This window comes from Mustelus asterias, chromosome 13 (genome assembly GCF_964213995.1).
Source record: "Mustelus asterias chromosome 13, sMusAst1.hap1.1, whole genome shotgun sequence".
NCBI classification, from domain to species: domain Eukaryota; kingdom Metazoa; phylum Chordata; class Chondrichthyes; order Carcharhiniformes; family Triakidae; genus Mustelus; species Mustelus asterias.
The window spans coordinates 12,656,075-12,682,789 of record NC_135813.1 but is presented as its reverse complement, the minus strand read 5'-3'; the positions used below and the strand labels follow the sequence as shown (position 1 = coordinate 12,682,789).

At 38.9% G+C, this 26,715-nt stretch overlaps 2 protein-coding genes across 12 annotated transcripts in view; one reads left to right on the top strand and one right to left on the bottom strand.

Annotated features, from left to right (window-relative positions):
• Nucleotides 1–8,807, top strand: part of rapgef1b (Rap guanine nucleotide exchange factor (GEF) 1b) — a 191,563-nt gene extending 182,756 nt beyond the window's left edge. For all 9 annotated transcript variants that reach the window (XM_078226333.1, XM_078226332.1, XM_078226331.1 and 6 more), the window contains 2 exons: nt 980–1,108; nt 1,889–8,807. In XM_078226333.1, coding sequence (XP_078082459.1) covers nt 980–1,108; nt 1,889–2,039 — 280 coding nt within the window. In that variant the 3' untranslated portion in view covers nt 2,040–8,807. The remainder of the gene's footprint in view (nt 1–979; nt 1,109–1,888) is intronic.
• An 855-nt stretch (nt 8,808–9,662) lies between these two features.
• nup188 (nucleoporin 188) overlaps nt 9,663–26,715 on the bottom strand; it is an 89,876-nt gene continuing 72,823 nt past the window's right edge. For all 3 annotated transcript variants that reach the window (XM_078226322.1, XM_078226324.1, XM_078226323.1), the window contains exons 39-45: nt 26,344–26,481; nt 26,044–26,118; nt 24,463–24,660; nt 22,983–23,114; nt 19,925–19,998; nt 15,337–15,466; nt 9,663–14,111 (exon numbers count right to left, since the gene is read on the bottom strand). In XM_078226322.1, coding sequence (XP_078082448.1) covers nt 13,932–14,111; nt 15,337–15,466; nt 19,925–19,998; nt 22,983–23,114; nt 24,463–24,660; nt 26,044–26,118; nt 26,344–26,481 — 927 coding nt within the window. In that variant the 3' untranslated portion in view covers nt 9,663–13,931. The remainder of the gene's footprint in view (nt 14,112–15,336; nt 15,467–19,924; nt 19,999–22,982; nt 23,115–24,462; nt 24,661–26,043; nt 26,119–26,343; nt 26,482–26,715) is intronic.

Sequence of the window (26,715 nt, the reverse complement as noted above, 5' to 3'; positions counted from 1 at the left end):
TGGGTTGGTAAGTTTGCTGACGACACCAAGGTAGGTGGTGTTGTGGATAGTTTGGAGGGATGTCAGAAGTTGCAGCGAGACATAGATAGAATGCAAGACTGGGCGGAGAAGTGGCAGATGGACTTCAACCCGGATAAGTGTGTAGTGATCCATTTTGGCAGATCCAATGGGATGGAGCAGCAGTATAAAATGAAGGGTACCATTCTTAGCAGTGTAGAGGATCAGAAGGACCTTGGGGTCCGGGTCCATAGGACTCTTAAATCGGCCTCGCAGGTGGAGGATGCGGTCAAGAAGGCGTATGGCGTACTAGCCTTCATTAATCGAGGGATTGAGTTTAGGAGTCGGGAGATAATGCTGCAGCTTTATAGGACCCTGGTTAGACCCCACTTGGAGTACTGCGCGCAGTTCTGGTCACCTCATTACAGGAAAGATGTTGAAGCCATTGAAAGGGTGCAGAGGAGATTTACAAGGATGTTGCCTGGATTGGGGGGCATGCCTTATGAGGATAGGTTGAGGGAGCTTGGTCTCTTCTCCCTGGAGAGACGAAGGATGAGAGGTGACCTGATAGAGGTTTACAAGATGTTGAGGGGTCTGGATAGGGTGGACTCTCAGAGGCTATTTCCAAGGGCTGAAATGGTTGCTACGAGAGGACACAGGTTTAAGGTGCTGGGGGGTAGGTACAGGGGGGATGTCAGGGGTAAGTTTTTCACTCAGAGGGTGGTGGGTGAGTGGAATCGGCTGACGTCGGTGGTGGTGGAGGCAAACTCGTTGGGGTCTTTTAAGAGACTTCTGGATGAGTACATGGGATTTAATGGGATTGAGGGCTATAGATAGGCCTAGAGGTGGGGATGTGATCGGCGCAACTTGTGGGCCGAAGGGCCTGTTTGTGCTGTGACTTTCTATGTTCTATGTTCTTAGCTTCACACTCGAGCAGATAGCTTGCAGAAAACTTTTGATCGTGACTATTTTGTTTCTACAGGGGTCTCATTCTGCAGGACTTGACCTTTGTGCACCTTGGCAACCCAGATCTTATTGATGGAAAAATCAACTTTTCTAAACGGTGGCAACAGTTTAATATATTGGACAGTATGCGACGTTTCCAGCAAGCGTAAGTGTTCATGAGACTTTCCACAAAAATACACAATTTACTTCACTCTGAATAAGTAGATACGAAGCCAACTCGTGATTATGGATTCACACTAATAGCTAGGTAACTACTGTTTTAGATCGACTGTTGCCAAGGCACCGTGACGCAGTTTTAGAATTGACCCTTTTTAGTTTTTTTTAGCTGATGTGTATTTATGTACTTTGATTCCCAAGAAGCCAACAACACTGCCTTCTCCAAGTGATGGACAGGTTGAATTTTGTCCGGAGCTGCATAACGGACTGGAGTGATTTTCTTTCTCCTCCTTGAAGGAAAAGATGACTGAGTTGTATTTCATAAACTCTCATATTTTACACAGAGGGTGGTGGGGGCCTGGAATGCGCTGCCAGGCAAGGTGGTGGAGGCGGACACACTGGGAACGTTTAAGACTTATCTAGATAGCCATATGAACGGAGTGGGAATGGAGGGAAACAAAAGAATGGTCTAGTTTAGACCAGGGAGCGGCGCGGGCTTGGAGGGCCGAAGGGCCTGTTCCTGGGCTGTATTGTTCTTTGTTCTCTGACCACATAGCGAAGATAAAATTCTTGAAGTGCACAGTATTTCATGCATGAGCCCTCGTGTAACTTCCCTTTGCTGGGTGTCTTCAAAAAGCCATGAGTTTTGAATGTCAAAGTCCATTTCTTTATTTCTTATAACTCCTGCGTCCGTCCCCCCCACCACCACCATGTGTAACACAATTAAGGTTCTAATAGTGACAATAACTTTGTTTTCTTCTTGTTTCAGTCATTATGAACTAAAGCGCATTGATGACATTGTTACATTCTTCAATGACTTCAGCGACCACCTAGCAGAGGAAGCGCTGTGGGAACTATCATTAAAAATCAAACCGCGCAACATTCAGCGACGGAAAACAGAGCGTGAAGAGAAAACCTAGGATTCAACAGGAAGGCTAAACCTTAGATGGCAGCTAATGAACCCCATTACGTGACTTACTTTACTTAAATTGAGCTGCAGAAGCCAGTTCATACCAGTGTGCTTCACCTTTTTGGAGATTTGTTTCTGAACAAGATCGTAGAACAGGTGGCACCACTCTAGGGAAACGTTCCAAGTTTTATGCCATTGCCTGCATTCAATTTCCTTTCCTACCATCCGTGCCAAGCTGTTTTTACGAGTCCTGTGTTGGACCCATTCATACAGCTCACTTTAACTGGCAGACTCCAAGTGATCTGCGGATAGACTCTGCTTTGGAGACTATTTTGACATTGTTAGGTACAAGGGTACGACAATTCACTCACTAATTGTGGACTTCTGTTTATAGAGTAACAAATAGTGGTACTAGCAATTGCACAGGAAACCTTAAAATATAATTCTGTACTGTAGGAGAAAGACTGGCTCATTGTAAATACCAGAATACTAGTTTGATGTGCTGTATTGGATTTTTTTTTTTTGCATGAGTATGACTGCCAGTAATTGAGGATTTGTTGGGAAAGGCAAATTCATTGTACATAGAGACTGGACATATTTTAGCCAGGCTGGTACTGAAAGGGCTGGGACTGCTCCTAACCATTGTTCAAAGTCATCAATTAGCAGACTTTCATAAGGTGTTACCACATGTGGTTGTACATTTTGTGCATGGACTCTGCATTATGGGGTTTTAAAATGTTAAGCAGAGTTTTTTTTAAAGGACTGTCTCTTTTTTTGTTTACTGTTGAGAATTGAGCTGCAGTTGATCATTTTCAGTAATGGGAGAAAGTTCTGAAGTTGACTGGAGGTTTCTGTACATAGTCTACACATTAACTCCACAAATTAACTCTTCAAAGCAGTAGGGTTGTCTACTGAGTTTGACTGATCAACTCTTAAACTAGTCAGTGAATTCACCTCTATTTACCAGGTCTTCATATTAACTTGTGAAAAAATAGATGCTGCTGGGTAGAATGTCACCCTTGCTGCTTTAGGTTGTTAGGCACACATTCAGGCTATTAATGTTGCCTAAGTCTGCACATCTAGAAAGGGAATCTGAAATCATGTTTGATTATTGGGATAATTATTTGTTCAACCGGAAATGTTTCCTTCCTGCATTTAGGAGATTGGAAAGTGACTCTCAATAATGATCTAGTACATTAGTTCAGCTAAGGAAAATAATGCACTTGTACATGCAAAAGTCCATGTTGATTATTTTCAGTGTCACCATGCTGACTAAATTATTGTGTAGGTTTAAGCAATTGGCATTATTAGTTTTAACACTTTCACTAGCACAGACTTCGAATAGGAAGGAAATACAATATAGTTGATTAAAAATGCATGGATACCCTGAAATATATTGTCAAACGTGCTGATATTTTTGGTTTCCTCAAAAGGAGGTGTTTTAACCTGAAAATCATCTTTCAGTGCCATTTTCACTGCAGGTCCTGTTCGTCAGCAGATGGTTCAGTTTGCAAGATTGAACAAGCCATAGATATATTTGATGAGTGGATTAAATGCTTGTATGAACACCAGAATCTGTATAAAATAGTTGTTAAATGGCACATGTTTTATTTCAACTATGATCTCACCGAGTGCATCCCAGAAATTTCAAATTTAGTTGCCACATAATATAGTCAATTTCCTAAGATTCAGTCACGTTATGAATTATTAAAAAATTGAAATTGGAATAGGAATAATATTTTTTAACTTGAATACTGACACAGCGAAGCGGTTAAATCCAGTCTGTGAGCTTCAGATTCTTCTGTCCTGGTCTACATTTGTTGTATTAAATTAATATTAATTTAGATGCATGCAGGGCCTGTCCTCACTACCAGGTGGGTGACACCTGCAGTAGTAGTTTGGTTGTACGAGCACATGCCCATTAACCTATTCAGAATTCAGAAAGCATGTTGGAAAAGAAAACATTTTTGCGTTGAGATACGTCCATAGAGTGATGTGATGACAACTTGTGCCCCTTTTGCTGTTGCAGTAAGTAAAAAAGGAAATCACCTGTATGCGAGATTTACTTCAAGTGCTGGCCCAAAGGACTTCCTTTTCACTCTATTTCCTAACCTCCAATTGGCTAAAATGAACAGAGTAAGCAGGTTTGTCCTTGATTTGGGGTAATTTTGGATGCAGAGATTGGTTTCTTTATCAAACAATGGCAACCTAAATTGGTTTGATTATATCTGATTTTAAAATGTCAGTCATGGAAGATCAGAAAGAGGTTGGTTAAATGGTATATAGATTAAAAACGGACACCCACTGAGTGTGATCACAACGGATTGTCATAAAAGAGGTGCATCATCCTCTTAAAGTTAATAGAAAAGGGCGGTATAAGTCAAAACAACTCGTAATCTTTGTGAACAGTGAAATACATACTCTCCAAGTTGTCCGGAGTGGCCATGTTTGGCCTCCATTGGAGGTTACAATTGAGTTGAACTTGAGCTGGCAGCGATAATTTTATATAGTTTTTAAGTTTTGTTACAGGCTATCAAAATAAGACATTTGAACGGTTTTATATTTGGATGTTGAATACTGTATTTACTAAATCATTAGCTCGAGCAAAGTACCATTTCTAGGAAAAGTATTTCACAATTTCCAGAGTATTGGTAGTTTGTATCCCATAATAGAAAACCAATGATAATTGGCATCGCCTGGGCATCAGAGTTAAATTTTGGATAAGATTTCCAATTAGCTTGCATGTTTTATACTCAGCAGAGTATTACCTGTGATACAATTAATATATCAGCATTTAAAGTCAGGTTTGCTGATTTAGTTAACCTAAAATTTGAAATACCCAGTGAGATAACTTACTGGCTTTGTGTTTCCTGGCCTGCATGTTAAGTGGATAGCATAAAGCATTGAATCAATTTCTGGTACTCAGCTTAGTCTTCAGTGCATCCTTAAGCCTGAAAGAAATTCTGATCCTATACCAGCAGGAATTGGAAGTTTCATGTTTCATTGGGCTTTCTATTGAAATTCTCATTGTAAATGATGTGTTAGCAGATTGCGTAAAATTCCTTTGATGTCCATCTACAAAGTAACAACTGTAGCAATTAGATTTGCAATGAATCCCCAAATACTTGGTCATTTAAAATTGTACTTCAGATGCCGGTATGAAGTAAGAATTAGAGGGCATTGCAGCAGGTGGTGTCTCTTTCTTGTATTATATTTTTAACCATCACCTATTTGGTGTCATTATCATACTTAATGGTCTGTCTTAGACAAGTTCCAACTCAATTCTTCTTTCTCCAAACCACTCTATCTTGTGCTTCTCTTCTCCACATGATCTCCCATTTTTAAGTGGTTCTGATGTATCGCTCATTTACTCCCTCTCGATCTTGATACTTTCTCTATTGTCACTAATATTTTCCTCAATTCTTATTTCAATTGTATAATCAATATCTTTCTATTAAATGCAGTTTCTTTTTCCATTTTAACTTCACCAGCTTCTGACATCAGCCATTTTCTATACTTATGAACCCTAGGTATTTGAATTGCCTCCTTGATTCAACTTGAGGGCAATTAGGGATGGACTACAAATGCTGGCCTTGCTATCGACGCTCACGTCCCGTGAAAGAATCAAACCGTTCCTTAGTTTATTAAAATATTTACTTTTACCTGCATTCCTAGAAACCTTCATAAAATCGGTCTTGCTTACCAGGATTTACATTTCATAGCATGAACGCTAGAATGGATCAGCTGCCAACAACTGTAGTCCATTCATGATACTTGCTGCCAAGACTTTGTCATCAACACATCCACTGACTTTCACCAACTAAGCTGCCAACATTTACCCCTGGTAATGGAAGACGAAACTGATTTAATTCTGTGTGATGATCTAGTCACTATTTGGAAAAACTGGTTGAATGATATTGATTTTCCATCCCTGCTATTGAAATTTTATCATTTTAAGATTTATATTGGTTAAATCACCACCATACTTTCCTGTCAACCAAGTATCTGTTCATCAGAAATGTATTGATGTCCTCAGAAATGGCCTTAACCTTTGCCCTAAAGATTCTTCTAACTTCAATCTGAATCCCCTGCGCAGCAAATATAGAACAAGAAAGTACTCCCCCCATATTCTGTTAATATTTCACTTTAACAAGGTTGATGAATTATTAAATCACAGGGTACCAGTTGTGCCCTCAGATTCCCAGTTTTGATTTCCCAGCTGTGCCCATGCACTATTTTAATCTAAAGTCTTTGGTGTTTGTCCCAACAGTGAGAATTGACAATAGTGAAAACTTCACATACCAGTAAATTACTTCATAGTATTTACTGCGTGATAACAAGTAAAATAATTTTGATCATATCGGCCCACATCAATAACAATGTGATGCGGTATATTTGTGCCTCTGTTTGATTTAAGAGAGAAATCTTTTGAGTTAAAATTGAAATATGTGCTATCTCCCGGTCTAATCATCTTCCATTGGATACTCCCATGCCCCGGTGTTTAATTTTGTAAAATGGTACATCAATTCAAATCTGACTTTGTTAGGAACATACTTGAATTCAGATTTGTGGAGCCATTTTGTCTTTCTCTGAAACTCCATCCATATGGGGCAGAATGCAGTTGTATTGAGCCCATTGTTTTAGCGTGATAGTGACAAAAGCCCTTTCAGAGCAGATTAGTATTTGAGGGAAAAGTCTCCCAGTTTCTCCTTTATGATATTATGTCCCAGGTGCTTAATTTTGTAGCCTTGGAAGTAATGAAGCTCTCCTGTGGAATGCAGTTCAAATGTTAGCTGAGGTTGAGGTTTCAATTATGCTTCCCCACTTTTAACTAAGCAACAAAGTGCTTTTATTAAATATTCAAATTTTTCTTCTGTCCAGTCAGGTAAAAGTATTTCCTATGGAAAATTATTCAGAAATGGTATTGTAGTTTGCTGAATTAAAGGAACCACAGACACCTTGAATTGTTCAATTCTCATTGCAATTTGGAGATTTTGGGATTTTTTTGACTAAAAATGTATATGTTTGCTTTCAGCCTTACTGGGCCTCCATCTTTGAGTAACATTCAATAACAGGGAAGTATGTGATCTAGATTGTCCTATCTTGAGTGAATTGTGCTTATCAGAAGATATTTGTTCATTGCAGAACAGTGCAGAACTAACAATTATATTTCAACAGTATTTTCAATTGACCCTTAAACATTACCTGAAATTTACAAGAGCCTTAACAAACCGTTAAAATGCAAGGTGGATGTTAAAGTTTGCGAGAATTCTTTGAGAGTAGAATTGTGTTCAGTTGCATAGAAACAAATAGGTATTATAAACTCCAGTTGAATGGAATGTATCTTTGGCAGACTTGCATTCTTAATAGCAATGCACTTGTTTAGACTCATCTTGGTTACCACACATTTCAAACAACTAAATTTAGTACCATCTTGTTTTAAAAAATCAGCAGTATCAATTGGTTGTTGGGCACTGTGTTTGGGTTTTGGTCTAGGGCTACTTATTGGTAACTTCACAGCTGAAGTGCATTGTACTGAAGTGTTGAACTAAAAGAGACCATCTTGCCCTTGCTGCCCCTCCTCCCCCCCCCCCCCCCCCCCCAATCCCACGAGTTGTTAATTTGACCTTTTGGAGATAGTTGTCGTCATTTTTGTATTTCTCTGCTGGCAAGATTTAAAAATGGAAAACATTGGTGCATGATACAGCTGTGTGGAATACTTTTGCTTTAAAATATGAAACTCCAGTAAATTGGATCAGATTAAATAGGATTGGATTTACAACTTTGAAAATATTTGTGAAAAAATAAGCACAATGCACTTGGGAAAGCAAATTAATGTTAAATCTGAAGTCATAACCATTTGAATTTGTGCTGACTCACTGATGGATTCTCAACAGCCTAGAAAAATGTCCACTTAACTTTTGAATAGTGCTTTTATGTCCATTGTTTTCTTTTTGTTGCCAAAATAGTAACTTCACAATCAATACAGCATTTTTTGTATATATACTTCAACATTTTATATATATATAGATATATTAAAAAAGTAACCTCTGAAGAGCCATTTTTTCTGATTTAATTTTTCTTTTAGTTTTGAATAAAAGGGAGCACAGGGCATTTCCACATACAGGGCCACCCACTGAGACCTTACCAAAGCACCTTACTTTATGATTTTGTGGTGTGGAACATAACACCAGCTACAGTTTAACACACAGGAGTAGGTCACTTTAAACATGCTGCATAATTATGCTCAAGATTGTGTGTAATTGGAAAGCTTATGCCATGGCACCTGTTAATAACTAGCTGACTTGGGGACTAAGTAAATGATATGTCTCAAACTCTTAATTAATTTGTTTTTTTAATTGGTTCTGACCACAGACTGGTGGCTGCTTAATCTAGATGTGGGACCCAGTTAAATTAAACTAGATTGGTTAACTGTGATGCAAATAATACAAGTAATCAAAATGATAAATTTTCTAGAGTCTTGAGCAGATGTGTTTAAACTGAATCGTGTTACCTTATTGTTGAAATGTGTTGTACTAATTGCTCAAAGAACTTAGAAGTTGTCAAAGTGCCCTAACTTTTTAAAGAAATTCTCCCAGAGTCACAGCCTAACACTGCCGATGCCGGCCTCATCTTTGCTTGAGTATTACTTGTATATTCTAAACTGTCATGTTCCTGCAACCATTTCAGATGTGTAACATTTTTTTATAAATAAAGGCTAACATTCATGTTTACAATGCATGCAGCAGACTGCAGATTAAAGAGACAATCAAATTCAGTGGGAACCTGGTGCCTCTTCATTTCACCAAAGTGCAGAGTTGTAAACCGGGGGGAAAGCAGAACTGGATACCATTACTGCTACATTTCACTTGGGTCAGGATGCATAAGCAATTGGCTCAGATTTTCTGCTAACCTGTCACCAAACGTAACTCCAGTTGTTACAGCCCATTGTAATTTCTTCTACCTCTGATCTGTGCATGGCATGTTAGATTTCCTCCCAAGCTGTTGAAAAATTGTACAATATTTAGACCACTTTCATTGTAGCCTCTGTGGCTCCTTCAGATGCATTAATGTTCCCGAGTTATAGATTAGAATAGTTTGTGTTCTGATTCAGGATTCCCAACACACAAAAAACAGTTCTTTGCAATGGTCAAATTTGCAAGAAATCTAAATTGCATTGGAAGTGATTTGCATAAGCTGTACTCTTTCAGGAGCTTCCTAACTAAGTCTGTAATCATGAATCACTTTATACCTCAACTATTTGATCACCAATCTCCACATGTCCAAAACTACTACCTGGATTACTAAAAGTTCCATTATACACTTAAAATTCTCATCTGTTTCTTTGCATTTTTGAGCAAAAATATTCAGTAACAACTATTTCTTTAAAGTTGGATTGGGGATATTTTAAGAAGCAAAAACACTATTCCTTTCCCATTAATAATTCAATTAAGCATTTAGATTCTATCCAGTGGTGAAACTTATTCTTGAGTTACTGTGAATAGGATTTCAGTAAGCAATTGTTTCCTCAAAACATGCATTTCCATACAATAGTTTGAGCTTTATACATTTATGACTAAATATACAAACAAAATGTTTTTGATCACAATTTCTGGAAATGTACGCTACAAAATTCAATCAAAAAATATCAGAAGAAAACATCAGGCAGGTACCAAAGGGGGCACTAGATAGACTGAAGAAGAAAGTATTTGAGGACCAGGATCTGAAACCAGAGGTTAAGGTTATAGTTTGCGGTGATGCCAGCTCTCCTATATGTGTCGAAGACTTGGACAATCTACAGCAGGCACGTCAAAGCACTGGGGAAGTACCACCAGTGATTGCTTTGCAAGATCCTCCAAATCCGGGGACAAGACAAGTAGTCCACCAATAGCATCCTCTTGTAACCCAGCACGCCAGTGTCATGTTGCTAATCACTCAAAACCAGCTCTGCTAAGTGGGATATATCATTCGTATGCCTGACACCAGGCTCTCCTTGGAACATGTTTGGGGCAGGAGACTTTCAGACAGCAGAAACCCCCTCTTAAGGATGTGCTCAAAGCACCTCTTGGAACTCGAGGAAGTCCCTGGTTTGTGACCAACTAAAATCAAAGTTTAATCAGGAAGGCACGGAACACTGAGCAACAGAGAGCACACAAATCTCCAAACACCTCATTTGCCTGACCTCGCCAGCACCACCTGCTCTGCCTGAAAGTCATACATTGGATTTATCTGGAGTTGAAGTGAGTCATCCTTGATCGTGAGGATCTGCATTAGAAGTGAATATGCTCATTAGGAAAAGTTGAACAAGGTGAGGCTTGCTTTTAGCAAACATAAGTCTGAAGACCAAAACTACTGGTCAACCAATAGATTGTAATAGGGATTGCTGGAGGTCATTCTTTATCCAACGAATGGACAAGACTCAGAGGGCAATTTTCCACATTGCCCAGCCGATACCAGCATTGTAACTATACAAGAATACACTATAATGAAAATGTATATCCACATTTTATTCAGGAATATTAAACAAGAATTCAAACAATAGTATAAAGTGAAAAACTTTCAACTGTAATGAAGACTAAAAAACTAACTCCCGACAGGAAGAGAACAGCAGGACTTGTACAATAAACATGCTGAGTCATTTTATGTAGTTCAGTTAGATATGGTAGCTGTGAAACCTAGGCACTTTGTTATTTACAGGTGAAGTTGCATGCACAGGTATGGTGTTTCTATTCTAAAGTTATTTAAAAACACTATTTACAGATTTGATACATTCTGTGCAGTTATCCAAAGGTCTGATAGTCTGTTGTCCAATAGTAATGAATTGTATTACTTAAAATTGAAAAGATCAGTTCTACCTTAGAACTGACCAACTTTCCACTTTGATGTCAAGTATGACTTACTTCTATTTTAAAATATACAGCAGTATTTTTTCACCATTGTTCCGAACTACTACTAGAACAGCCATTTCCTCTGCATCGGAAAATCATTGTAAAATAAATAGTTACATGTGCCTTCATTTGAGAAGTCAAACAATCAAATTTAGCACAATATTTTCTCAGCCTGAAAGGATCAAATTAAATCTGGATAGTTGCTGAAACTTTAGCCTCAACTACTTTTGCCTAATTTTCACATCTTTATATACAACATTGATATTTCCAAATACTAATAATCTTCCCCATATTATTGTCGAACTAAAACGTGTATACGTGCTTTATCAGGAATGTTCATAAATAAATTTGTTTTGGCCCCCCCATAAAAATCCCAAAAGTTTTTACCCATTGTAAAAAAATCTTTAATATTGAAACATGCTTTACAATATAAGTTTTGGATAACAAAACAAGTTTGCTTCTATTCTTTAATTGTCATGCAAAACAGCCACTCTGTTTAAATCAGCATCCCTATTAAAATAAAACACTGGACTTTCACAAACTTGATGTCCCAGTCTGGGCTTGGAGGAGAGAAACAAAAGCAGCTCTTACACAATTTCTAAGCTGAGACAGGCAGTGGAGGAAGTAGTCAAAATAATTTAATTTTTTTCCTCAAATGCAAGGTTGTGAAACCTACAGATTTCTGCCTGCAAGTTACTTTTTCAAGCTTTGGCACTGCAATAAATAGAAGAGTTATGAACTCTGGAAATGCCATGGGGGGATGAATTGTTTTTATCAAGCAGCAATCCTGCTGAACACCCCACATGTGTGGCAATTAACAAAGGCTTTTTAAAAAATGTTACACAGTCTGACACCAAGTGGAACCCAGGTGGTGTAGCAAACTGAAAGATTGCAAAGAAAGACGCGAGTAAAAATATAAACTAGTTTTGATGCATCAAGTAAAATTCAGCAGTAAATTTACTTCCCTCGGTAAAAGAAAAAAGTTCAATAATTAAAAGCTGAATGGCAATCAAAATACCAACAGCTGATCTGGAAGAGCACTGACAATGAAATTAAAATATAGTGGTTGAACTTACTGAAGTGAATGCATTTGACAGATCAGTGGTCTGCACCCAGCCTTGGCAGTATGTTCAGACCAGGAACCGTCATCACAACATTTTCAATTTGTTCCTCAGCTTTTTAAAAGCTTTAAAAACAAACACTCACAAAAAAGGCAGACGAACATGTACAATGGTAGAATTAAACAATATTCCCAACAATAAGTTACAAATAATGAATGGCAGTTTAACAAAGTGACGGCATGGTGAGTCTTTCAATCAATAATGAATGGCAGTTTAACAAAGTGACGGCATGGTGAGTCTTTCAATCAAGTTGTTTGCGTCTATTACAAAAATCGTAGGAGCAGTTAGTGACTGTATGGCAAACTCCTTTTTATGACAAGATTCCTAAATGTTCACTTTTTGCGGAATGTGTTCCTTGTTTCCAGTTAAACTCACTGCTGGAGTATCTTTACTACCAGGTAACACTATTTTTAACCAGCATTTTGGGATTTATATTCAATGATTTTTTTATATTTAACAATTAATCAGCAGCCTTAATCATAGTGAAGTTTTGAAAAATTGCTTTCAATCACAATGCCTCATTACCTCAGCAAATTCCCTGCCACACTTGGCATCAAAGACAATGGGATGTCAGAACATTTGGTGAAATTTGAATCCAGGCGGAACATGGAGCTGTAATGTTGTTAAAATATAGTGCACATTGGGAGGTCAGTTAAACTTTTTAAAAGTTCTTAGCTATTGCTGGTGTAGTAGGCTAGATAGTTTTAGGAAACAGAAGTATGTTTTCTTCACTGAAATATAAAGTAGTGGGTCCACACTTGAAAGTTCTTTATAGCCAACAGAGGAAAATACAGCCCAACGATGCCTCTGATCGCAGACTCCAGCTTATGACAGAAGAGTCATGCAGGGCTACCTCCAATGACTGCAAAATCTCAAATGAAAATAAGAGCACCCATGCATCTCATTAAAACCAAATTCAGTGTTTCTTCATGAAAAGATTTTTTTTAAACTCACCTATCAATTCTTCTAGAACAAGAGTATTTTACTTATTTGAACCGCAGATCTTACTTCTTAAGTAACTAAAATTGCTTTAAACGTGCTTCCAATAGTTCACCAGTACTTGTTTTTGGTACTATTTCTTTGTTCAAGTAACTCCTTTAGTCAGTCTAAATGCCTAGTAATGAATAATACGTGCACACAGGACAAAGCAGCTGCAAATACACATCCAAGATTCTTTGGTAAGTTCTGCAGGAAATGCCCAAAGGATGAAATGTGTGGCATATAAAGTAATGAATAGCTGTAAAAGGGTTATAAACTGTCCTAGCATTCCTAACCAATCCAAAATGCTGTTTCTAGCAGAAAAGTCTTAATAAGGATGCTTGCAACACACAAATCCAACCAGACAGCACTGTTTCCACAGCTACTCTCACTGGCAAACATTCAGAATGAGGAACATGTTTTATATTAATAAAACTAGATTTAAAGAGGCAATATAAAAATGTATTGTTACACAGAGCATGATCTTTCTTCAGAATGCCTTTTCTTGACCCCCCCCCCTCCTATTCATTAACACTTCACAGTTCTACAATACAAGAGAACATTTTTAAAACGGTTTCAATAAAGTTGGCTCTCTATTGTCATGGAACTAGTAATGGATGCTACTGTACAATTCTTCAATTGTTTAGGAACAGCTGCCATTTATTCTAATAGTCTGCCATGATTATTTTCTGTAACGTAATTCAATCCTTTAGCTTTGAGACAAAGGAATGGCAAACTTCAAGACTGTTACCCAGAAAAAAAGGGTTTTCAAGAACAGCTTCAAATAAAGTTGCCAACCTGATGTTTTCACATTACCTTTGGTCAGTAAAAACTGACACTGTAAATTGTTTCAAATGAAGTTATATACAGTCCAGATCTGGAAAAGCATTAAAGTTTAACGTGATGGTTGATCTTTTATCTCTGGATCTGTCGAACAAAGGCCTGGACCAACTGGATTAGGGGCTCCTGGTTCTCAGGACTCAATTTGGATACGGAGCAGGTAGATTTGCTCTGAGGAGACAGCAGTAAGGCCGCAGCAGGGGAACATGGTGTGCCACGACGAGAATAGCGGGAAATGCTAGACAGAACAGTACTCTGAAATAGTAAAAGAAAAGTCACAGTAAATATGAAATATTAGAGGAAATGTTTAATTAACCTTAAGTCTCAAGTATACTTTCTACTGCAGGATTGCTCATTTATTTCTAATTAAAACATTAACCTCTACAGAATAAACAAATGCTTTAATGATTCATTTGTAGCTGTGCTTTATTACTGGGAAAATGTCTCAGATTGTTTCCCTACTCTAGGTTCACTTGGAACTTGAGCTTATAAGCCCCACCACCCACATTTTCATTATGATAAAATACTCTATAAATCACAATCATATGTTTCATGAGTGCATACACAAGAACGAACAATACTCCAGAGTTTACAATACGGTGGGAAGATATTTATCTGACCACCAGTTAACCAAGCCAGCTGGGCCTTCCAGTACACATACTGAATCATTTCCTCTTACTGTATACCAGTTTCCATGCTGAATAGGACTGATTAATACAGAACAGTAGCATTAAGTGTTCAAGTATCCAACACTGTTTAGGTTAATGACATGCCAAGTGTTTTAGTGCCTTCTATAGTACAAAGCGCCAATAATCTCTTTTGTGCATTGGTCAGGATGGCTTCAATACTATATTTCCCGCAAATAGTGATGATAATAAAGTGAGCAGCCAACTAGACACCAAGGAATTTGCAACCAATAGGTTGACATAAGGCAAGTAAAACTTACTCCAACTACATTATGCAATCTAGGATCCAGGCAAAGTACTTTTTAAAGCAAACTAACTGCTTAATAAGGTTAAAAATAACTTAGGACTTTAAAAGGACTCCAAAGGTAACTTAGGGGAGAAAAATACGGAAAAGCAACAAAGTGTGTGAACAAGGACCAAGATTGGAGACAAACACAAAGGCCCAGGAATAAAAACAAAGGAAATGGAAGAAAAAGGAAATTCTACAAAAACAAACAGAAATGTGTCCGAACAATGCAAGAAGCAATCTTAATTAACTTTTATACTATACCTACACACATACACAATTAACTTCTACACTATACACATTCACACACTATGTTGCTCAGCATTGCTCATGACCGAACAGCTTAAGATGTGGAGATGCCGGCGTTGGACTGGGGTGGGCACAGTAAGAAGTCTCACAGCTGCAGCGCTCAAAGTTGGTGATACCAAATAAACCTGTTGGACTTCAACCTGGTGTTGTGAGACTTCTTACTGAACAGTTGAAGTGCAGTGCAAAACTGAAAAGTTACCAGCTCTGAACTCAGCTCCTGTTTCATTCTCTGCTTGTCCCGTGAGTGAACAGAAGGATCCTTCAGATACCGGACCGCTTGCGAAATCAGCACATAGAAACAGTTTTCCATTGTGAACATCAGGAGGGACCTACAACACAAGAGGGTATGATTGACTTTATTAGGGAAGGGAGAAATGGAGCTTACAATTTAATTAGCTTAGCTTTAATTTCATGAAATTCAGCCACTGGAACATTGTTCATGGCAAGTTAGAAAACTGGCAAAAATATTAAAAGATGTGATCAGAAATAGACTACGTGAGTTTGTTTCTTGAGAAATAAACTGACTCCTGAAAGTATTGAGATATAGAAAGAATCAAACACACATTATGTCTAATTAAGTACTTCACCAATAAAATGGCAGATAATTTACACACAACATGGACCAGCTAATCTATTTTGAAGGACGTTGGTTGAAGACCAACAGTATGTGATGGCCAGCACTGGGAGAATTTCTCTGCTCTTGTTCAGTTACGGTGCCATAAATCTTTTACCTGAGAAGACACACAGGCTGCAGTATAATGACTCTTTCAAAAGTCACCATTGCAGAAGATTTTCACAGTGCAACACTAGCCTAGATTATAGGCTTAAATCTCTGGAGTGGGGCTTCAACCGTCAACCTTTTCACTTGGACAACTTCAATCACTGAGCCAAGGCTTCCACTACCATAAATCACATGGGTTTCTGACACAGTTTGGACGGTGACCTGATTTTTAATAAATATTAAAAACTTTGCAAGTACAAGTTTTTAGTAAATTACTGATATTTAAATTTTGAGCAAATATAAACCTTGTAGAAAAGCAAAGAACAGCTGGTATGGATTAAATTACCCTTCTCGATCATAAAACCTTGGCTCTTACACAACTATTTTAAGCTATACCACACGTGTGGTCTGGGAACTGCAAAGAATTTTTTTTTAAACAAACCTCCAGACTCGTATCATGGAAGCAAATCCATCTAATGATTATATTTTACTCATGGTATGTTTAATTGGGAAGGAGATAGAATAAAAAGTCTCACCAGTTGTAACACGAAATACAATTGACTCAACTCCGTCGATTACAGATTGTGCTGTTGGCCTCACATACCAGAACATTTATCATCCCCAATTCCCAGCCACAACAGACATTTTACATCTCTAAGTATTTTAGGTATTTGTTTCCCTTGGGTGTGGAATGTGCTGATATTTCCCCCCTCTCTTGTTCTTACAATGGCATGTTTATAAAAACGAACCAGCATACTCCCTCAGAACAAAAGGCAGACCCCATACTGGAAGGCAGGATACTGTAAAATGACATGTAAACACTTGGGAATGGGCCTTAACCACTGAACCCTATGCCAAACAGAATCAGTGGATTGTCTAACATAACAATTGTTTACTATAGTTCGTGACACATCAAATTGGAACAATGTACAGATTAGTATCCCTTGCGGCATGTTAAACAAAAAAAAGATAAGCTTGAATTTGTTTTAAAATATAAAGAAGACGTCTATGAAATCACATAGTTCACAGTTATCTAGATTAATTGCTGAATATTAGCAACCATAAGTGAAGCAACCGCAAGTCCTAAAGTGCAAGATGCGAAATTAAATTCAGTAAATTGAACAAACCATATTTTGCACCAGAATAAAAGGATTGCTGCAAAAAAAAAATTGAACCAACTCACAAATATTCTTTAGGGAAAGGAAACCGGCATCACTACTCGGTCAGGCCTACACGTGACTCTAATCCACACTATGTAGCCAGCTTTGAGTGCTATAGCAAGACTGTTGTGCCGTTTCCAGCACTTTGGCAGCCCAGGACAAATATAAAACTTGTTCTAAAAGATCCAGGCTAACATTTTACAAATAATACCATCTACCTCTACTTGAGAGAGTGGGCAATAACAAAAGTTGGTGAAATTAAAAGAAAAAAAAACGTGCCTACAGAGCCTGAAGGTACAGATTTTCATCTATAGTGCTTGACGACAAGAACTTGAGAATGAAGTGCATCGTGCTATTTGATGCCACAGGTGAAATCTGTGCAAGGCAATTCTGCATCACAAGGGAGGAGGAAGATTTATACCGCTGAACTGAGGGTTCAAAAATGTAAAGCTCATTTATCAAACTTCATTCAGTTTGAAATGAAGAAGCATTGGTCTATGACTAGCATTTTAAACCTAAATAAAGATAATTATGAGAATATGAAGTACAGTTGGCTACGGTGAACTGAGAAACTTGGTTAAAAGGTAACAGTGGCAGACTTTTAAGAGAGTTTTTAAATAATACTCAGAAAAGATTTATCCCAGTGAGAAAGAAAGGCTGACTGAGAAGGGTGCACCATCCGTGGCTAAATATGTAAGTTAAGGATAATTTTGAGTTGAAAGAAACACGACAAATCCGCAAATATTCATGGTAGGTCAGGGAATGGGACAGAGTTTAAGAACTAACACGAAAACAAACAAGCAGAAAGCACACAAGTATTTGAATTGGAAACAAACTAAGTTTGTGTTGGTCCTCTAGACCGTGTGTCTGGGATACTGATAATAGAAAGAAAATGGCGGAGGCGTAAACAGGTATTGTGTGTCAGGCTTCACGATAGAGGACTAAGGAAACTTTCAAAGGCCTTTGGGAAGTTAAGAGATGATAGGAAGGGATGCAATCACCATTACCAGAGTGGTAAGAAAACTATTAAACATAAAGGCTGACAGGTCCCCAGAAGCAGATGGCTTGCATCATTCTTAGAAGTAGCAGCACAGTCAGCAGATGCATCGGTTATAATCTTCCAAAATTCCTTAGATTCTGGAAAGGTTCCAGTGGAATTGAAAGATAGCTAATTTATTCAAGAAACAGAGGCAGAAAACTGGAAACTATAGGCCAGTTAGTAGCCTAACATCTGTCATACAGAGAATGCTAAAATTCATTATTAAGGATATTACATAAATACTTAAGTAATCATAATTTGATCAGGCACAGCTAACATGGCCACAGCTAACATGGCTTTGTGAAAAGGAAATGATGTTTAACTAATCTGTTAAAAGTTTTCTGGCAAAGTAATTACTTCACAAAATAAGAGCACATGGTGCAGGGGTCACATATTGGCATGGATAAAGGTTTGGTTAGCTAACAGGGAGCAGAGAGTATGGATAAATGGGCTTTCTTCAAATTGGTTAAGCTGTAACTAGTGGAGTGCCACAGGGATCAGTGCTGGGGCCTCAGCTATTTACAATCTATATCAAAGACTTGAAGGAAGGGACTGAACGTATGGTGGCTAAATTTGCCAATGACACCAAGATAAGAAAGTAAGTTGTCATGAGGAGGAAGAGTGTCTGCAAAACAATATAGACAGGTTAAGTGAGTGTGCAAAAATTTAGCAGAGTATAAGATGGGTAAATGTGGACTTGGTCACTTTGGCAGGAAAAACAGAAAAGCAGTACACTATTTAAATGGAGAAAGATTGCAGAACCTGGTGGTGGAGGGGGATCTAGGTGTCCTGGTCAATTAATCAAAGTTAATATGCAGGTACAGCAAGTGATTAGGAAGACAAAAGGAATGTTGGCACTTATTGCAGGAGGAACGGAATATAAAAGGTGGTTTTATCACCATTGTACAGGGCCTTGGTGACATCCCACCTAGAGTACTGTGTGCAATTTTAGTTTCCTTATTTTAAAAAATATATAATTGCTTTAGAGGCAGTTCAGAGAAGGTTTACTGGACCCATTCCTGGGATGAAGGGTTGTCTATTGAAGAAAAGTTGAACAGGTTAGGCCTACACCAATTGGAGGTCAGAAGAATGAGAGGTGATCTTACTGAAACATACAAGATCCTGAGGGGTCTTGATAGGGTAGATACCCAGAGGATGTTTCCACTTGTCGGGGAGATATAAACCAGGAAACATAGTTTAAACTAAGAGGTCTCCCGTTTAAAATTGAGATGGGGGAGAAACATTTTCTCCCAGAGGGTCATTGGTGTGCACAATTTTTCCCCAGAAAGCAGGGAGACTGGGTCTTTGAGTTTACTCAAGACAGAGTTAGACGGATTTTTGTTAGGCAAGGGAGTCAAGGATTATGAGACCAAACAGGAGAGTGAAGCTAAAACCACAATTCGATCAGCCATAATCTTACTGAATGCGGGAACAGGCTCAAAGGACCAGATGGCCTTCTCCTGCTTCTATGTTCCAAACAATTTCTACTTCTTGATCATCAACTATACATAAGCCATTTTAGCAATTCATAACCAGGGTTTTACTGGAAAATAATCATCCGGTCAGAAACCACTCCAATACACAAGATCTGCAACAAGCATCCTAACACAAAGGGAACTTGCATCAAGACAGCTGGGCTAGGCTAGGCCTATAAATGGAGTCTGATGTATACACTGCATGTTTCAGTGGCAAACTCAATACAATGTTTGATTTAGTTTGCTCTTTAATTAACTGTTTTTCTGATAGTCTATCACCCAAAAAAATGTCACTCAATACTGCTGAGACACTGTCACTGGCAACGAAATGTTTTGAGAGATTTTGTTTTTTGAAGCTAAAATCTGAGAGAACTTGTCTTCCTTAAACTTACTTTAATGATTTTGCTTCTTCAGATGAAGTTAATGGTCTCACATTCAACGACATAGGTTCCTTCTTCTTATCGATCTAGAAAGAAGGAAAAATATCCAAGAAAAGAAAAGACAGAAATACAGCATGCATGCTATATTGCTATTCTAGAAACAATGGAGATGTCAGTGTGTGAATATTCTCTATTTGTATTGTAAGCCTATGTATTTAGGTTTTTGCTTTGCTTTCCCCTCCTTCCTTGAGCTCTCGTTATGGCGGCTGCATTCTGGTACCTCACTCAGCTGGTCCTTCTTCACAAGCCAATCTGAACAGACTATTCAACAATGGGCCTAAAAGTGAGCAGATCCTGAACTCACTTGCCAGCCACAGAAACCTGCCTGCAGAAGCCACTTGATAACCGTTAGAAACAACAACTGCTCCAGTCTTACATCCTTCCCTATTTTTGGGGCTTTCAGTCCAAATGAAACCCTTAACGTTTTGACCTCAAAGAATCTACAGCAAAAGATGCAGTACCGATATAGCAGAGATATCTATTAGGTCTTTAGTGTACAAATCAAAAAGATTAATTGTTGCCGTAGGTGATTTCAGTATAATGAGAATATGTTAGACAATGTTTTTTAAAATTGCAATGAGGAAAAGTTGAGCTTTGTCTGAAACTAATAGTGTTTTTGAGATTACTCTTGTTTTAAAGTTTATCTATTAGTCACAAGTAGGCTTACATTAACGCTGCAATGAAGTTACTGTGAAAATCCCCTAGTCGCCACACTCCAATGCCTGTTCGGGTACACTGAGGGAGAATTTAGCATGGCCAATGCATCTAACCAACAATTCTTTTGGACTGTAGGAGGAAGCCCACGCAGACACGTGGAGAACATACAAACTCCACACAAACTGTGACCCAAGCTGGGAATCGAACCCAGGTCCCTGGCGCTGTGAGGCAGCAGTGCTAACTACTGTGCCACCGTGCTGTGTTTTGATACAAAGGGGATATATCAGTTGTTACTCAAATGTCCTACATGGATGTAGAAGAAAGTTTTAATAAGGTACAGGAAAATCTCCGTTTGCCATCATGATCTGGAAACAGGAGGTACCAATTAACCAAATACGCCAGTTAACTAAGATATAAAAAAGAGCTGTGTTTTCATCCGATCAGAAAGCTCCAGGCTGATCATGTGGGTGAAGTCTTGCGAGATATGCAGCAGTGAGTGAACCTAGTGAGCGGTACCAAGAGAACATGGTGCTGCAGAGTGGGAGGCAAGGACAGGCCACTGATTACAACTACCATTGAGTTGACAAAAAACCAGACCCAACCCCAACATTCCAATTAATAGAGGATTCCGAATGGTAGACTGCCAGATAATAAAGATTTCACTGTATGCTGAAGGATGGTTTGTGATCAGTATTATCACCCATAGGTACAAACCAATGTCATAGGTGCAATTACAATATCAAACTCCATCTTTTAAATTGAAACTAGCACATATTCCACATCTTTGCTTACAGTATAAAACAGTATGCCCTTTAACTTAAAAGGACACAACAGTGTAGCATATAAGATAGAAGGTTTTTCTGGTAATGTGGAGCCATCATTGATGTCGAACTGTTATATAAACAGATCCCAAGATCAACACAGTGGCTAGCACTGCTGCCTCACAGAACCAGGGACCCAAGTTTGATTCCCGGCTGTCTGTGTGGAGTCTGCACATTTTCCCAGTGTCTGCACGGGTTTCCTCCGGGTTCTCCGGTTTCCTCCCACAATCTGGAAGACATGCTGGTTCGGTGCATTGGCCATGCTAAATTCTCCCTCAGTGTACCCGAACAGGCGCCGGAGTGTGGCAACAAGGAAATTTTCACAGTAACATCATTGCAGTGTTCATGTAAACCTGCTTGTGACACTAATAAATAAACTTTAAACTTCAATTACAGGCAATTTTTCCAAGACAGATTCTGACGTCAATTGGACCATATTTCATTCAGGTGGGTATTTTTGAGATTGGTAAATGTTTTGTAATCCCTAGCACAAAATATTTTGCCTCCTTTCAAAAGTATGTCTGGCAATTTGTGTACATGACAACACATTTGAAAGCATACATATGGAATAGACATTTTACCCCATAAGCCAGGAAGACTCAAACAAAACTAATGACCATGAATGAACTAACAGTGCATTCTGTTTACATCAAAAAGTTGAAAAATGTACAGCAGCTCAACAACAAAGCTCACTCCTGGAATTTCCTGACAGTTCAGTCAGTAAATACACCATCTGGCGGAGTACTGAATCATTCAGTCTAAGAAGGATGTGCATTTGATCCCCAAGCTGTGCTGAGTTACCAGATCTCGACAGGACAGCGATGTTAGCATTACAATCTGGCTCAGAATCTCCAGTAAATATGAATGTATAAGGATATCTAGTAGGCCCATCAGCTAATACAGTGTACAAAGGGCAGCACAGTGGCTAGCACTGCTGCCTCACAGCGCCAGGGATCCGGGTTCGATTCCCGGGTTGGGAATTACTGTCTGTGCAGAGTCTGCACATTCTCCCCGTGTCTGCGTGGGTTTCCTCCAGGTGCTCTGGTTTTTACAGTCTGAAAGACATACTGGTTAGGTGAATTGGCCATGCTAAATTCTCCCTCAGTGTACCCGAACAGGCGCCAGTGTGTGGCAACTGCGATATTTTCACGGTAACTTCATTGCAGTGTTAATGTTAGCCGACTTGCCACAATAATAAACTTTTAAAAAATTTAAAACTTTGAATGGTCACAGTCAAGATTCACACAAGAAAAACGACAATCAGGATGACGCACTGGAGTTGCCAATAGTTTGAATTTGCACTCCAGCAAATGCCACTGATTTGATAATGCAGAAAATTAAATATGGTGACAGCAACACAGATTTATTACTTCAAGAAAACAGCTGGAAATCTGTTCTGATAATGTGGCAAAATATAAAAGAACAAGTAAATTTAGAAACCTCAGAAAGGTGAATGCCTGTGATCTAAATGTTCAGAGATTCATACATGCATCATTGTACTGCCATATTAATATACCTCCTCAGCCTCTTACCTCTCCCTGCATGTTCAAGACAACATTCACAGTTGCTAGTAGAGTTCCAAATGATGGAGCAACATCAGAATCAAATGCTGGAGTAGTAAAGCTCAGGACAAAGAGCATATCGTATTCAGCCAGATCCAGGGACTGTGGAAATAAAATAAACACATGAAGAACAACGGAAAGGAGGAGTGAGATGCCTGTTGACTTCCTTCTATACGCTCTTAAGGCAACCGGGTCCTGTCACACAGTAGGTGAGATTCCAGCAATATGATTTTTGTTAGCCTATAAAGTGCTTACCCAGGGATGCTCCATCTGGTAGGTGAGCCAGTGAGATTGAGTGAATTCAAATCGTAATACACAATGGACATACACACACAGCCTGCTACTAACAATGAACCTGCATTTCCTGACCAGGTTTTAGGGAAATGTAAGGAAAGCTTATATGGATTCCCGTCTTCCTATGCTGCTCAAATGGTGTCAAACAAGCAACACTAATCACATACGGTTGGGGGGGGTCAAAATATGCTGCGTTTAAGAGTAAATTACGCCTTTTATAACGACACTCTTGTTTTAAGATGCTGAGTCTCAGCAAACAACTATGTTAAATTGCCATGGAGAATGGCTCCTTATTCATCATAGCCATGAGGTTAGTGGTACCATATTGATTTAAATACAGTGCAACACTGGAGCTTTCCTTAGTTTGGACTGAGCACAATACGCGATTTTAACTGGAATAGTAATCGCCATGTCAAAAGGAACAAGGTCACTTCTTCAGCTTTGTGATGTATGCATTCTTATTTTAGTTTCAAAAAGATACAGGTATCTCACTGGAACGACGGAGGTTGAGGGGCGACCTGATAGAAGTCTACAAGATTATGAGAGGCATAGACAGAGTGGATGCCAGAAGCTTTTTCTCAGGGTGGAAGAGTCAATTATGAAGGGGCATAGGTTTAAGGTGCGAGGGGCAAAGTTTAAAGGAGATGCACGAGGCAGGTTTTTTTTTTTTTACACAGAGGGTGGTGGGTGCCTGGAACTCGCTGCCGGGGGAGGTAGTGGAGGCGGATACGATAGTGACTTTTATGGGGCGTCTTGACGAAATACATGAATAGGATGGGAATGGAGGGATATGGTCCCTGGAAGGGTAGGGGGTTTTAGTTCAGTCAGGCAGCATGGTCGGTGCAGGCTTGGAGGGCCAAAGGGCCTGTTCCTGTGCTGTAATGTTCTTTGTATCGTTAACTCAAAGGCAGAAAACTGCAGGGTGAATGTCAAGGAGTGCAGCCGTCATTAGGGAAAGGTATTATTGCATTAACGTCTCCAAGCCTCTGAAGCAAGGGTTTCAGTTGCTAACCTGGTCGAAGACCCAGCTTTCAGTTTTGCTGTATGCAATGGGAATCTCACTAACCATGTGTATCTAAACAATCCGCTTTCATATTTAATAGCAGCCTTGCTGTGTTGGTTTGCTACTAAGAATAAATGGGTAATAAGTCTTTACCTGGTCTAGCAGTATCTGGGAGAGGTCAGGGGTAAAGTGTCGAATAGCTGCCAATGTCTTACTCAGAATCCGGAGCAGACTAGACTGGACTTTCAGGAGTGCACGCTGCTCCATCTCCTCCTTTTCTGTGTTTTGTTGTTTAGTTGGTTTTGGTTGCCGCGGAAGAATTGCAGGAGGAATAGTGTCACCATTCTTCACCTACAGGAGGCAACCATATTTGATGAAATTACTGTACATTTTCTCCCATCAGATTTGCCGCAGTTATATATAAGAAATATAGATATCGAGAGTCGATTTTCTGTAACCAGATGCCAACAGACTTCATTCAATCTCCAAATCACTGCTGCAAGATCAAATTTAAACTTTGTCTTTTTATAAAACAAGAAAAAAGACCGGTAAAACAGTCTGGAAAGGAGGCAGCTAAAATGTGGAGGCATTCCAAATAGGAAAGAGAGAGTAAATTCAGAAGATTACTTCAAACAAAACTTTATGCATTTTCACACTTTCAAAATGCTATTGACTAGAAATAAAGCAGCCCATCTTTCACCTGCCTAACAGGCCACTAACATGCAGGTCTTCATTATGATAAGCGAGCCAGTTTTAATGAACAAATATTAGTTAAACATTCACCTGTAAAACCCAGGAGAAATTCTCATCTCAATGAGTGGCCCTGCATGACCTTATTTACTCAACAATTGCCCAAATTGAAACTACTCCGACTCATTTTTACGCAACCGTTGTCAGCCCTTTATCACGGCAACTATACTTATGGGTGATTTGATTTAAACATCTGCTGCAGACACATTTATTCCTCCTTTTCAATTTCTTTCCTCTGAGCTACAGGGACAAATCAAAGAACTGTTTTTCCTATTTTGGTCAGCTGTTTCTAAACCATTGGGAAAAGGTTAATGAGCAGATTGCCAGAGAATGGTTATGTCATTTCATTCATAAAACTCATTGTTCAAGATTCAAGTTCCTGTACTCATTGGAGTTTAGAAGAATGAAAGATGATCTTATTTAGACATACAGGACTCTTGGGGGGGGGGGGGGTGGGGGATTTTGACAGGGCAGATGTTGAGAGGCTGTTTCCCCTTGTGGGAAAGTCTCGCACCAGAGAGCATATTCTCAGATAAAGGCGTTGCCCATTTAAGACAGAAATGAGGAGGAATTTCTTCTCAGTGGATAATGAATCTGTGGAATTCAGAAGGCTGTAGAGGCTGGGTCGTTAAGTTTGTTCAAGGCTAAGGTAGGCAGATTTTTAACCAGTAATGGAATCAAGGGCTATGGGGATAAGGCAAGAGAGTGGAGTTGACGCTATCAGGTTAGTCATGATCTCATCGAATAACGAAGCAGACTCGATGGGCCAAATGGCCTATTTCTGCTTCTACGTGTTATATGTCCACACAAAGCCATTACTCAAATGGCACAAATTATCAAATATCATATGATAGGCAGAAGGATTTAATTCTTTTTTAAATTCCACTTGTCTTAAATACAATTAATCACATACCTTTTGAAAAGCTTATTTGTTATTTCATATAATCATAGTCAAAATGCAATTAAAGGACATTGTCTACTGACCTGCAGGTAGTGCTGAAGCACTTTGGGGTTGTGAAGCAGAAAAGTGCATGTCTGGCATAGGTAACAGAGGTTCACCTGAAATACACAGAAGTGGTTAACTACAACGATAAGGAATACTTTCCCCACAAATCACAATGGTCCTAGACTAGGGATTAGGATAAAAAAGCTCAGATACTTGTCCCTGATTACATTTGATGAATCAATACAACTGAAACAGTACAAAGAGAGGATTTCCATTTTTAATTATTGGAAGTAGTGATCACTTGTTCAAGAGTCCACCTTGTCTGAACAAAAGCCTACCTGCACATCTCGAAGGAGCTGCGGCAGGTGAAAACGCCACTCTCCGATGAAGTTGGAGAGTTGAAGAATGAACCCAACCGTGTGATCAACTTCATCCAAGCAAGCCAGGCTCTGCACCTTCCGAACTGCATCCAGGCACTATGTAGGAATGATCAAAAATAGTGACAGGTGTATCGATACAGCTAACAAAATCAATGTGGCGTTTAACAAATCCATCCCTTCATCATTTAAAAATGACCTAAACCCATCAAAAACTACAATCCAGTGTTTGCTTCAGGCAAGATTGTTAAACAACTGGATTTTTCAAAGGTATATTTCACACCAGTTCAAGATTAACAGTCAGAAAGCAGCCAGCGGTGAGGCAACATAGCT